The sequence below is a fragment of the Rattus rattus genome, chromosome 2, assembly GCF_011064425.1.
Source record: "Rattus rattus isolate New Zealand chromosome 2, Rrattus_CSIRO_v1, whole genome shotgun sequence".
Lineage (NCBI taxonomy): Eukaryota > Metazoa > Chordata > Mammalia > Rodentia > Muridae > Rattus > Rattus rattus.
In genome coordinates this window covers 41,673,018-41,686,916 of record NC_046155.1, presented here as the reverse complement: position 1 = coordinate 41,686,916, position 13,899 = coordinate 41,673,018, and the positions used below count along the sequence as shown (strand labels likewise).

Sequence of the window (13,899 nt, the reverse complement as noted above, 5' to 3'; positions counted from 1 at the left end):
CAGGTGAATCTACTCCAGGCTGTCTTAAGTGGACAAAATTCCTCTTACAGTTACTATCATCCGTATCAGTTGTTGTCTCTGTCTTAACTTGCCTTCTACAAAAACCTAAGCCATCTGATTACAGCACAGCACTGTCATGGTGGTCATGGACCAGTAAAAGCACAGCAAACAAGGTCTGGGAGACTCAAGTCTTCAGAGGAAAAAATCTTTTCTTCTTTTTGTTTGGAACAAACCACAGAAAAGGCAGGAATGAGTTGAGAAAGCAGAGCCTCTCTCAGTGAGAGGAAATAACCAGATGCCTGTGTAAAGAAGAACTAAATCCTGAAGGGAAGTTTGAACACACCATCTCTCCATTTGAGAGGCTTCTTGAAGATGGAACTGACAAATGGGAGACACGTGGGCCTCACAGTGAAGCTCTTGTGGACCAGAGAACACCAGTAAGCTTACCTCGGGCTTCCTGCAGCTTCCTGAGTTCGGCTTCCCGTTCAGTTTTGCTCTGTCTGCTTCGAACCCCAAGGGCACTGATGACCAGCCTTCTGGCTAAGGCCGCTGAAGTCTCAGGTCGCTCCTTTGCTGGCTGAAGAAACTCTGGGGGGAAAAAAGAGTAAGAGGCAGAAAGGAAGAGAAACCACTACAGCTCTAAGTGATTTAACTCAGTAATTAACATACAAAACAGACTAACAAGGGCAGTATCAGCAGTAATTAATACAGCCCTGATAGATGATGATCCAAGGAAATTAGTACGGCAAAGCACAAACAACCCTGGCTGTGTTATCTGCATTACCGCGGTTTCTTGCAGCAACTCTATCAAACACCTGCATCAGGTAAACTAGGCAGTGATGCCATCAGAATCTGGTTACTGTACTGCCTGCCCTCAGCCAGTTCCAGTGGCTGCTCAAAGGGCATATTTCCAACCTGCTCCTTTTCTTTTTGTTCTTAGAAACACAGCAGCAGCAGTATTAGTATAAAGACCCAGTGTCTACAGAACTCTGGGTGGGGGTAACTGCAGCGTACTGAGGAGCAAGGCAGAGAGGCAGGCTTACCAGCACAAGCCCTAGCCTTGGCCTTGGCTGCTCTTGTGGCCTGTGACAAGGGCCGGATCTTCACCATAGTATGCTTAATACCCAGGGCGTCTCGAGCTGCAAGGAAGAACAGATGTAAGGAAGTAAAGTGATGCACACGGAAATTAGTGCTATTTCTTACAAAGCATTTATTCCCAAGAAGTTTTGTTTGTTGGTTTTCATGGCAAGAAAAAAAAAATCATAAAATAAAGAAAATCTGTAAACAGTAAGTAGGGTAATGATTACTTTAGAACAAGGATCAAACCAAATGCAGCCACTGGGCTTTCTGTTTCTGTAAACAAAACTGTATGAACAGAGCTGTGCTCATTTGCACACCGTGGCTGCTTTCTTGCTACAATAGTCCAGTTAGGTAAGGACAGAAGCTTTTTGCTCTATAAAGCCAAAAATATTTTATCTGGCCCATGCAAATTCATGCTCTAAAGATGGTTCCGACAGGAACTCAATCCAGCACCTCTGACTGCTAAGAATTCCTCTGCATGAGCTCTATCAGGAGTCCAGGGCATGTCTGTGTATAAAAGGCCAACCATATATTCAGAGTAGCTATTACAGTAGAATTATATAGAATTCTATTTCTAATTCATTTGTCTGAAGGAAAATATAGTAAAATTTAGTCTCACTTTGGTCTTCATCCTGTCTGACATTTATGTGTGCAAATGGCCTGGGGGAAGGATCTACCTTTCCAAATACCAAATGCTGGGTTAAGGAGAAGAGGAGAGAACATGTGGGTACCAGGCCACATGCCTCAAAAGCCAGTGTTTGTTCTACTACAGGTACTGGCTGAGCAAAGCTCTTGGCTGAAACAGAAGGGAAATAAAAACGAGTAGTAGGAGAAAATAAACAGACGGGACCTGGAATTCCTGAGAGTCACTAGACATATACCTGCGATTGGACTGGAGAAAACTCCTAAGGCATGAGTATCATCTACCCATTTAATATCAAATCCTTTCTTTCTGTAACAAAAGAAAACAACTTTTACATTTCTTAAAATTTATTTTATGAAATGTCTTTAAAATAATTTTACAAAGCATTTCATAAGGTAGAGGAATGGGGATAGTGACATAAAAACAGCTCGACACATGGAAGCCACTAAAATTTAAAAGCAATAATACCATCATAAAGAATTACCTGGGAGCACTTTATAGATGCCAACTAATTAATCCTCACCAATCGGCTGGAGAGATACTTAATGTACGTTGTTAATGTAGTGTTTTCAAGAGATGTCCTTATGAGCAGCAAGTGAGAAAGGATTGAAATGGAAGCCAGGAGAGGTACAGAAGAATGCAGGAAGTCAGGCAGGGTCACCTGTACCTGATGCAAATGTAAACTGTGTGTGTGCTGGGGGCGAGTAGAGGGTAGGAATACTACATTGTTAGAGATGTAATTCAAATTGTAAAAATAAAAAGTTAAGTCAAATAATGAAAACTACAACTATACTCACTAATGTTACTATTCTTTCTTACTGTAGAAAGAAAATAAGTTTGTCAGGGGAACAGAAATAACTCTAGCTAACCAGAAAAATTCAAGAAAAAGGAAATCATAGTAAAAGAAATCATAGTAAACATTTGATATTAGAAAAATAGCCTTTAAGTTTAGAACAGATCTACACAGTGAGCACAAAGACTGTTAGGATGACAACACGCATGCACGCACACACGCACGCACACATATATTTAAATTCTATTAATACAGGAATAGATTTTAATTAAATCTACCCCTCACCCCCACTCCAACTCCTAGTATTTAGAAGGTGGATGGAAGTTATATCCATTTAGCAAAATGACAGTAGTAGGTTCTCCCCTGGGGTCTATGAGCACTCCAGCCATAGTTCTTAGCCATATTTACAGTACCATGCATGAGTTCTTCCCTGCTGGGCAGACCTTACATCTACTCAAATAGCTACTGGTTACCAATGCTCCCCTAGTGATGTGCAGCACTCCTGTACCGATGGATGGATCTGGCTGCGGGAGTCACTGTCGTTCACAGGCTCACAACTCGGTATGACTGCTGGTATGTCTCTCCTGGCAGCCTGAACCAGCCATCCATTGGGGAGGAAAAGAGAGATGAGACTGTCCATGACAGGCCAAGAACATGATAATCAGCACTAGGAAGGCAACTTTTTAATCAACAGTGCTCATTATCTTTATTATTAGTAGCAATAGTCACCAGGGAGATTAATATTGACATAGATGGTGATGAAAGATAAGCTTGACACTGGCATCCAACTCAGGTATTATTCTACACTTCTGCATCACGAACTTCATAAAATTATAAGTCACTATAAAAAATGCTAAAATCTCTTTCCCTTCTCAACAATTTCTTTGACAAAAAAGTATAGGAACCTTGGAAGATTACTTAGAGAACTTCTTATGCTGGACCACACTATAAAATGACCTAGGGTGAAGACTTGAAGTTCAACAGTCAGAGTCTCTGCTGCAGACAGTTTAGGAAAATACAGAAAGACCCATAGCTAAAAGTCTCATCTTAGCCCTTAAGGCTTCACTGTCCTTCAAATCTTTTTTTAAAAAACGGTTTTGGAGTTTATGGAAAAACCCTCTCATAGATACAGTTAGAAGGAGACAAAGCAAAGAGAAGCAAATGAGTCAAAGAATTACCACCCTTAATCTGATATGATGGTGAGTGCCTGTATAGAGCCTGGTATGGTGGTGAGTGCCTATATATAACCCAGTGCTGGAGACAGGAAGATGGGAAGATTCTGAGTACCTGGCTAGCCCGGACTGCAACGTAAGAAACTTTCTCAAAAACAAAAAAAGCAGCAAACCTCCATCATCCTTAAGGAAATTCTAGACATGGACAAAATGACCCCCATTTTATTAATGACAGTCTAATTTCATCAATGATAATCTAAGGTAGCTCAAATCTGAGATTTGATCTCATTGACTGTTCTTAAAGATCTATTAGGAATTGAATAGCATCTCACACTGGTCTTACAAAAGAAACCTGAATCAATGACTTACCTATACTACACATTTACAGTAAGGTTTACAGCATAGTTTACATATTTTTCAGAATCCACTCAACTCTGCTTTCTTTCAGCTGTCTTCCCTAACTTGAGTTTAACTGATGAAACAATTAAGTAACTGCTAGTTAGTTCCAGCTATTCTAGCACTTTACTTAAAATATTTTGCTGGGCAGTGGCCACCTTTAAGTCCAGCACTTGGGAGGTAGGGCAGGTGGATCTCTGTGAGTTCAAGGCCAGACTGCTCTACATGTCTACAGTTCCTACCTGTCTACCTGACTGAGTTCCAGGACAGCCAGAGCTGTTACACAGAGAAATCTTGTCTCAAAAAACAAACAAAAATGTGGGTAACGTTGGCATTCTAACTAAGCTCTGCCCCACAGTTACCTGGCAACAGCCAGGTATATGACTGTCTCACTACAAAAGGGGCAGCTTGCCCCCTCCTCCTCCTCCTGTCTTCCAGCTCCCATTTCCTCCCAGTCTCTTCCCTCCACGTGCTCATGGCCGGTCTTTACTTCTCTATTTCTCTCTATTTCTATTTCTATCTTTCTCTCTCTCTCTCTACCTTTTTGTCTCTACTACCCTCTTAAAACTCTCTTCCCCGGGGTTGGGGATTTAGCTCAGTGGTAGAGCACTTGCCTAGCAAGCGCAAGGCCCTGGGTTCGGTCCCCAGCTCCGAAAAAAAGAAAAGGGGAGGAAAAAAACCTCTCTTCCCCATGCCCCGAATAAACTGTATTCTATACCATACCATACCATTGTGTGCCTGGTTCCTCAGGGGTAAGGGATGACTCAGTATGGGCCCCCGCAGAGGTACCCCCTTCCCCTACACCTGACTACACCTCCATAGGACATATGCCCCCTCTCTTTATCCTTTTATAAACTATCAGATGGGGTTTTGCCTTGAGAATAAACACAGGCCAGATGTGGTAGTAAGCTCCAGCACTTCTGAAGGCTGAAGCAGAAGATCAAGAGTTCAAGGCCAGGCCGGGCTACCTAAATCCTGTCTTAAAACAAAAACCAACCATTTTTATAAAGTTTTATTTTGTCAACCACACTCATTTGTTTACATCCTGTCTATGGCTGTCACACTGAGACGCACAGCAACCTGAAATATGAACTCTCTCATCCTTTCCCAGAAAGATTTAGGAGCTATGCTCTGAAAGAGAATCTTACAAATTCAATGTAAAGTTGGGAACTGGCTGAGCATGTCTATAATCTTGGCACCTGGGATATAAATAAACTGAATTTTAATTTTAAATTTGTAGCATCAAATAGATTTGATTCATTTTTAATAGCAGGATTGAAATATTAAAGTATACCCCTTCTTGATATTGACTTTCTTCTAGGCACTGAAAGATTTTTTCTTAATACTTTCTAGGTTCTTTCTGTTCCTGAGTCTACTTCTTAATTATAAGTTATAGAGAATATGTATACTTCTGTCTCCTTTATCTTTTCCTAAAATGTACCACATAAGCATACCAAGAGTTAGCATAACTGTTCTGAAGAGCACTCTAACAGACTTGAACTCTTCACTACATGTAACATAGGACACTGAATGAATTCTGAGTGCAAGGAGGAGCTGTGTCTAGGAAAGTGAGGCGAGCCAGGAATGCAGCTCACGCCTATAATCCCAGCACTCTAAAGGGTGAATCAGGGAAGAACTCAGCTGGGATTACATGGAAACCCTGTCAAAGCAAAACAAACACCAGCAAAACAATTAGCTGAATGATTTAGAAGACCAAAGAAAAGTCACTTTAGAAGTAAACAACAATAAAAAACAGTCATGGGACGATTTGCTCACAAAATCTGAAGACATTAAATTTCCGTGTCTTTCTTTAAAGATCTGAAGTTATAAACTACAGACGAGGCCGAAGAGGGTGACTTCTAAGAACTGTCTGTCTAATCAACACACCCAAGGCTACAGGAGTGAGGGGAGCTGGACACCACACTGAGAGGCACAAGTAAACAGACATTTTTATGTGTCAAAATAAAACAGTTGTGACATACAATAATTAAAATAATTTACTTTTTCTGGTAGAAACAAATTTTTAAATCAACAATTTAATCTGAAGACTCCTAAAGTGTCAGCATCCCTGGGCCTAGCACAGGAAAGCGCCCGGATGTTTTAAGAAATGTTCCTCCTTTATCATCAGCCTTAATGCCCATAAATCCTGAGAAAAACATCAACCACAGTAAAAATATAGCTCAATTCTCCAAAAAGAAAGACATTGTGAGCAAGTACTGACAAAAATTGAAGTTACTAGAAACAAACTACAACTAAAGGGGCTTCAGACAACAGAACTAGCAGAGACTATAGAGGGCTATGTTCAATGTTCTTAAGAAATAGAAAAAACAAGTGCAAACTGAAGATAATATGAAGAAAAAAGCTGTAAAAAATGATCAAGCAGACTTTAAAAATATTTGCTTTTGAAAAATTCAAGGTATCATAGAACAAACTTTTGAAAAACAGTAGAAATAGTTAACAACAATTAAGCACTGCTTGGAATGGAGAATGTGAACTAGAATCCCAAACTGAATGTCTCCAGAAAAAAAAAGATGAGATAGATATACAAGAGAGGTGACAAGAAAGTTCAATGAGAAAACCTAACTCAAACCCAATTCGTACTGTGGAGGAGGAGGAGGAGACTGGGTCTGAGACAACATGGAAGAGAAAATGTCTAAGACTTTTCACAAAATCAATAAAAAAATTATTGATTTAATAAGCAGATATAATCTCAATCAGGAAAAGTTTGAAAAATCTATAAAATCCACATTTCTAGCAAAAATTATCCATATCGAAGTCAAAAAAGGGAAATGTGATGGCATCTGGAAAGAAGAGAGATTATGCTCAGGAGATTATGATCTGGAGACTGCCAGCTGACCGATCACCCAAGAGAAAGCCACAACCATTGAGAATCTGCATGTTTCTCAGGGAAAAATAACTGCCAATCTACAATTATTAATATATACACAATACAAGTCTTTTCAAGAATGAAGGACCAGGGTATAGTTCAGTGGTAGGACATTCTCAGCATACACAAAACCAGGTCTAATCCTTTGTACAATTAAAAAATCATTGTAAGAAGAATGGAACTGATATAAAGTCATTAAAGAAACACAACACTGAACCAGGCAGTTGTGGCCCACGCCTTTAATCCCAGCACTCAGGAGGCAAAGGCAGGTGGGTCTCTGTGAGTTTGAGGCCAGTCTGGTCTACAGATCAAGTTCCAGGACAGCCAGAGCTCTGTTAAACAGAGAAACACTGAATCAAAACAAAAAAACAAAACCAAACAGAGAGAGAGATTGAGAGAGATGAAGGGGGGGAGGGGGAGAAGGAGGAAGAGGAAGAGGAAGAGGAGGAGAAACATAACACCCAAGCTTGTTACCAGCAAAACCTGGAAAGAAAATGAGGGGTTGGGGATTTAGCTCAGTGGTAGAGCACTTGCCTAGCAAGCACAGGGCCCTGGGTTCGGTCCTCAGCTGGGGGAGGGGGGGATGGGGATGGGGTGAAACAGTCACAGCAGCGTTATAAGCTGGGTGTAAGATATATAGAATTTAAAAGACCTTGCAGTATTTAGAAAGAGGGAAAAAAGTTTTAGCACCCATTTTTATAATTTCTAGACTAACCACCAAAGAACAGAAACAGATTACATTTAAAAAATGAAATGTGGAAAAAGCCAACCTGTAAATGAAGAAGAAAAAAAGAAGGAAATGATAGGAGCAGTATACACAGGAGAGACGACAGGCAAATATAAAAACAAGTGTGTGGATATAAGTTCAAATACATCAATAATTACAATAAATATAAATGGACTAAATGTACCACCAAGACAGACTTACAGGTCATCACCAACAGTGGTCTTTGCAAATGTTACAACAGGATCTACAAAGACTCTTTTAAAAAATTGAAGACTAGTCTGAAATACAGGTTTTAACTAAAACTGGTGTTAGCTAAAATAAGTGACTAAAAAACTTTTAAAGACATGATTTTTTAAAAAAATTCTTACTATGACTTTCTCTCACATTATCTAACATTTGGAACCACCTGCAAATACTTACTGGTAACTGCAGAAAATCCGCAAAAGGTCTTCTGTACGAAATTCTTGAGGAAAGTCATAAATTTCAATGACATGTGGGAATTCACATTCACTGAGGTCAATATCAGGAAGTTCATGGCTGTAATAATCAAATCTAGGCTCCTGGATACTTTTTCTGTTCTTCATATTTCCTGATAACTAGGGAGGAAGAAACACAGTAAAATGCCCGCTAAAGGGAAATGAAGATGTTATAAAAATACCCTTCCATGTATAAACAATCCTGCTCCCGTCTCCATGTTCCTACTCCTTAGCTTCTGGCATTACCTCTGTATTAGTGGTGTTCATGAATATAATACTGGCCAGGTCCACTTATAATCATACATGTGGAATGTTGGAAAAGGCGTTAAAATCCCATCAAATAAGCAAGGCATAAAACTCGTATCTATCAATTAGCAGTGAGAAAATAGACATATCACGGAGGTGCAGACATAGCTCTGTGACATTGCACTTGTTTAGCATATGCAAGGCCCTGGAGTGTGGTGCACAGGGATGGCTGGAGGAAGGAAGGAGGGAGGGATTAATATAATGAGTTACAAATAGCACATCCTGGAAACTGAATTTCAACACTTGTTTTAACTGGGCTCATGATAAGGTGCATGACACACCTCATAACTTCTTTTCTGGAAGTGAATAAAACAAAGTTTGAAGAGTAAAAACCTTTAGTTCAGCTTTTACTGCGTATTAAATGGTGAGGAGAAAGCTTACAAAGGAGTTTGCTAGGACAAACCTAAGTGGCATAAGCAGTTATACTCAAGGTACGGAGTAGAAGAGCTGCCCAAGCCATGAAAGAATAGTAATGAACCACTGTCACTAAGAAGAAAACCCTTAAAGCTGTTCTGGTCAGGCCCTTCCAGCACCCCTCTTTATTACATGCTCTTCACTGCTGCCACTGTCATCACCAGAAGGAGGAAGGAGAGAGAATTTATAATGTCAAAGATGGAGAAGTGCAAAATAGAGTTAAATTATCAGGAGGGAGGAAAAGGGAAGGCAATTTAGACACTATTCTTGTGTCTCTGTACTTTCTCCACTAAATCCTATTTTATATCTAAAAACATGGAATCCCTCCACCCCACACACAGACATTGAAAGATACGGTAGATGTTTGGCATACACAAGTATTAAAAGAAAAGTGAGCTCGAGTTTACAGGGCAGACACCATGTTAGCTCCAATCTATATAAAATACAGAGAGCAAGAAGAGACTGTTCCTGCGACTGCACCAAGAGGAAAGGCCAACTGAGTCATAAAATTAAGAGTTTTTCCTGGGTGTACAAAAAACTCTAAGTTTGTCAGACAACCAAACAGTCTCCAATTCACAGGCACACAGACAGCTTTCCCTTCTCCATTCAGACCATGACAGAAACTGACCACAAGGGGCAAGAAGACATTAGGTAGTGTGACTTACAGCAAGCACGCAGAGCCCCACAGATCACAGAGTTCTGTGGTCATTTAGAAACTAGGCCTTATGCTAGAGGAACACTGTGATCACCAGAGCCTGACGTCAGCAAGTCTGAATAGTATAAAAATCACTCCAGTACTTGGGAGCCTTGTATTCATTAAGAATTCGATGATCAGCTTGTTAAACTTCTGCAAAAACAGGCATCTAGGCTCACTAGCTGTTATTCAATTTGGAAAGTTATCTTAATATTGTTTTCCAACAGATAAAGATTGGATATATTTCCATTTTTATATCTCTCAACATTTTGAATGTATTACATATTTATTTTGTATTACATGTACACATGTAGGCTCGTGAGGAGGAATCAGATGACAACCTTGCAATAGCTGGCTCCTTCCTTTCACCACACAGGCCCTAGGGACAAACTCCCTAGGTTCTTGGTCTGCTGCAGGCTCCTTTATTCAAAGAACCCCCTGAACAGTCCCATTTTGAGTTTTAGAGTATCACTTTGATATTTCTTTTGTTAAACTTATTCCTAAATATTTTCTTTTTGATTCCATTGTAATATAATTGCTTTCTTCATTTAATTTTTTTGATTGCTGACATTGACATTTTTATTTACTTCGCAGAAGTGAAACAAAACAAAGCACTGTATTTGTACATTTAGGGTCAAATAAGGCATTGTGAGAAGTAAAATGCAGGCTATAAAGTATCTTTGCAAACTGATTATCAAGAAAAAGGCAGGATAGTTTGGCAAGAAAAATTGACTAAAATTCTTTGTTCTTCCCTAGTAGGTAAAACTGAATTCATACACTTACACTTCAATTCCTGAGCACTTTGGCTTCTAATTACAAACACAGTGTACTAATGGCAAAACCTCATGTAATAGTTAATACTGCTTTTAAACATGACAGAATCTAGAATTGACAGGTGACAAGGTTGTGTGGACACACCCGTGACAGATTATCATGTTATGGTAAGTGAGGGAAGAGAAGGCACCCAGAGCGCAGCTGAGTCTGAACTGAGTGAAAAGGAGTTGGAGAGCCGAGTCACTCACCAGCCTCTCCTTCCAGGCTGCAGATGCAGTGTGACCAGCTGTTCCCTGTTAAATGGACTGAACCTGGAACTGTGGCTAAAACGAATCCTTCTTGAAGCTGCATTATTAAGAGTGTGTCACTGCCAAACAATGTCAAGACAGTAACGCACACAGCCCATACTTCTCATCCAATACTTCATGAACCACGGGTACAGCCTATGAAGGCCACTCTGATGAGGTTTTCTACTGTCATCAGGTACTACTGACTTTTTACAAGAATGCCTGCTCTCTCTCCGAAATTCACAGCAGAGTATTGGAAGGAATTTGAGAGCTAGGAGGAGAGCCATATATGGGACATAAACGTGTATAAAGAAGGAAGGAGCAGAGCGAGACTGTGAAGGGAGGCTCACTCACACAGAGGGATGGAGGTTAGACACAGAATACAGGGGTTGAAGGGAAGGCCGGGAGGTGTGAGGGAGATACGTATACTGATGAGACAGGGATCCTTGAGGCAGACTTAGACTAATATTAGTAGCTGATGTCACATGAGGCTATGGAGCACCTGAAATATGGCTAGTTCATATAAAATGAACTTTAAGTATAAAGTATATATCAAGTTTCAAAGATTTAATACAAAAACAGAATGTAATATATGTCTTATTCATAATTTCCTATACTAATCACATATTGAAATGGTGTTTTTGAACATATTATGTTAAAATATATAAACCATACTGCTTATTTTGATTTTTTTCTAACATGACTAGTACACTTACTGCCGGGTAAGTAATTCAAACTTACTGCCAGGTACGGTAACAAAAGCTTTTAATCCTCAAACTCTAGAGGCAGGTGAATCTCTGTGAGTTTGAGGCCAATCTGGTCTGCAGACTGAGTTCCAGGACAGCCAGGGCTATAGTGATATGGTCTCAAAGAAGGGAGAAATGAGGGAACAAGGGAGGGAGGAAAATTCAGTTACACACGTGGTTCATATTTCTATTGTAGACAACTAATCTTAAGTGTTACAGGCTCTGGGGCAATATTTCCTAAAGTCAATACGAAATATAATTTATAAGACTCACATTTTTATAGTTAACAAACAAACGTTTGATGAAAAAAGAAACGAGGTTTGTAATTTGATCCGCTTTGATGCATCTACTGCAGACCAAAGGAAAGCTTGCAAGTGATCGAGAGCAAATGATTTAAAAAGTGATCATGTGATGTGTGTATAGGTTGTCCACAGCACAGATGTGGACGTCAGAGGACAACTCTGTAGAGTCCGTCTCCTTCCTCAACCTTCACATGAATACTGTGGCTCAAACTCAGGTCTGGGTGCCATGCTTACATGACAAGTGCCTTTATGGCCGAGAAAGCAGCTGTAACATTTCAAGACTTATCAGTGGTCTTGTCTTGCTTCTTAGAAAGCCTAAGTGAAACCAAAATATTCTGTCATTTATTTTACTTGCTTCCACGAACTATTCAACTAGTAAACTTCTTCAAAGTATGGGCCTGAAGATTCTTATTGTCCTAGTAGTTTTGCCAGGCCTACAGAATATAGCTTGACTTACTGTGACATAAGTATCCAAATCTATTTGCAGAAGACATTTAAAAAATAAAGAACGGTGGAAAGTAAAAATAAATAAGTAAATAAATAAATAAAATCTGCAGGCTCTTTAATTCTTCACTGTTTAAGATGACAAAAGGAAAATAAAAAGATATGATTTATTCTCTATAGATAAAAAATTAAAAAATGCTACATTATTTTGGGAGAGTTATCTACAGCCTTGTCAGATGGGCTGCTATTATTATCCTGAATTCTGTGTGCAGACAGAGAATTATGTCACAGAGAGACTAAAAGGATATCCCTATGGTTACAAATCAGATTACTGACAAAGTCTGAATCATAATTCCAGTCACCTCGCTGCTAATCTAGCTTTCCATCCAATGCGATAGTAGAATGGCCTTACAGTAATGGGACCAGAAGCAATGCCTGCATCGGTGTTCAGGGCAACACTCTTTCTGATTAAGGATTTATGGATACAAGCTGTTGTAGGCAGGAGAAGGAAAATATCAATGGCCAAGTTGAAAAGATAACAGAGCCGATAATTTCTTTGCACTCCAATATTCTAACAGGCTACAGATTTTCCAAAGAACATTGCTCACAATAAAGCAGAGTAACAGCCTCCTAAAGACATTCACAACCCAGACTCTGAAACTGGTAAAAACCCCACAGCATGTGAATTAAGGAATTAAGGTAGCAGACACAGATGTGTGAATCAGCTGACCTTAAAATAATAAGATTGTCTTGGTGGGTCCAGTGCAATAATAAGCATCTTTAAAAGCTGAAAGCCTCAGAGACAGACAGACAGACAGACAGAGAGAGACAGGCAGGCAGGCAGGCAGGCAGGCAGACAGACAGACAGAAGCTCTGCAGATAGAAAGGGGACTATAACAAGGAATGTAGGACAGCCTCTGGTACTGAAAAGTGTTTTTAAAAGTAAATCACCTCCCTTACAGATTCCATAAAAGATCACAGTCTTGTCAATATCTTGATCTAGTCCAGAGGCACCATCTTGGGACTTCTGATCTGTATTAACCAACTGTAAGATAGTTAATCTGTGTTGTTGTAAGCCACTGAGTTTCTAGCCACTTACTACAGCAGCAGTATACTACATGCTAAATACCTAACATACTTTTCTTACTTCACCTCATGTCCCATCTTAACCAAAGAGTCATGCTCAGCAGGCCTACACAGTGCACTTTCTTTCCTACTATTCTAAGCACTGATTTGCAAGTAGCTTTATATCTGCCCCCTTGCATACCTCAAACTTATATTTGTTCTCCATGGACCTATTCAAATACTGCCTTAAACACCACATGGGTCACTTGTTTTCTGTGCATCTAACAGCACTACCTGCATCTGCATTTTCACAGTATTCATGGCCTAGCATGTTGAACCTCTCTCCCTCTAATTTTATCCTAACCCCCTCTCCCCCCAACCATCCATTAGGCTCCAAATGTTTGGATGATCATTAATTGACTCTGGTACCAGAGAACAAATGGAAGCTCTAGTACCCACCTATAAATTTAATACATGAATCCCTTAAAGGACAGGTGAACATGGCAGGTTGACCTTGGCATTCTTGGAAAGCTGCTGTTACAGATACACTAAGAGTCTAATCTCACAGTGGGTTGCATTTGCAGTTAATAAGAAAACTGGAAGGTTTCTCCTCTTCCATACATGCTTGTTAAGACCCGATGAGGAGTTAGCACTGATAAAGTAGATTGGTAAGAGTAACTACTTGACTGGAAT

The 13,899-nt window shown here is 39.8% G+C and overlaps 1 protein-coding gene across 1 annotated transcript in view; it reads right to left on the bottom strand.

Annotated features, from left to right (window-relative positions):
- The window catches only part of R3hcc1l (R3H domain and coiled-coil containing 1 like), a 76,464-nt gene that overhangs the window by 9,294 nt on the left and 53,271 nt on the right, over positions 1–13,899 (bottom strand). Inside the window, exons 3-6 of the mRNA XM_032891998.1 lie at positions 8,119–8,294; positions 1,962–2,032; positions 1,044–1,139; positions 448–588 (exon numbers count right to left, since the gene is read on the bottom strand). Of these exons, the coding sequence (XP_032747889.1) occupies positions 448–588; positions 1,044–1,139; positions 1,962–2,032; positions 8,119–8,294 (484 nt within the window). The remainder of the gene's footprint in view (positions 1–447; positions 589–1,043; positions 1,140–1,961; positions 2,033–8,118; positions 8,295–13,899) is intronic.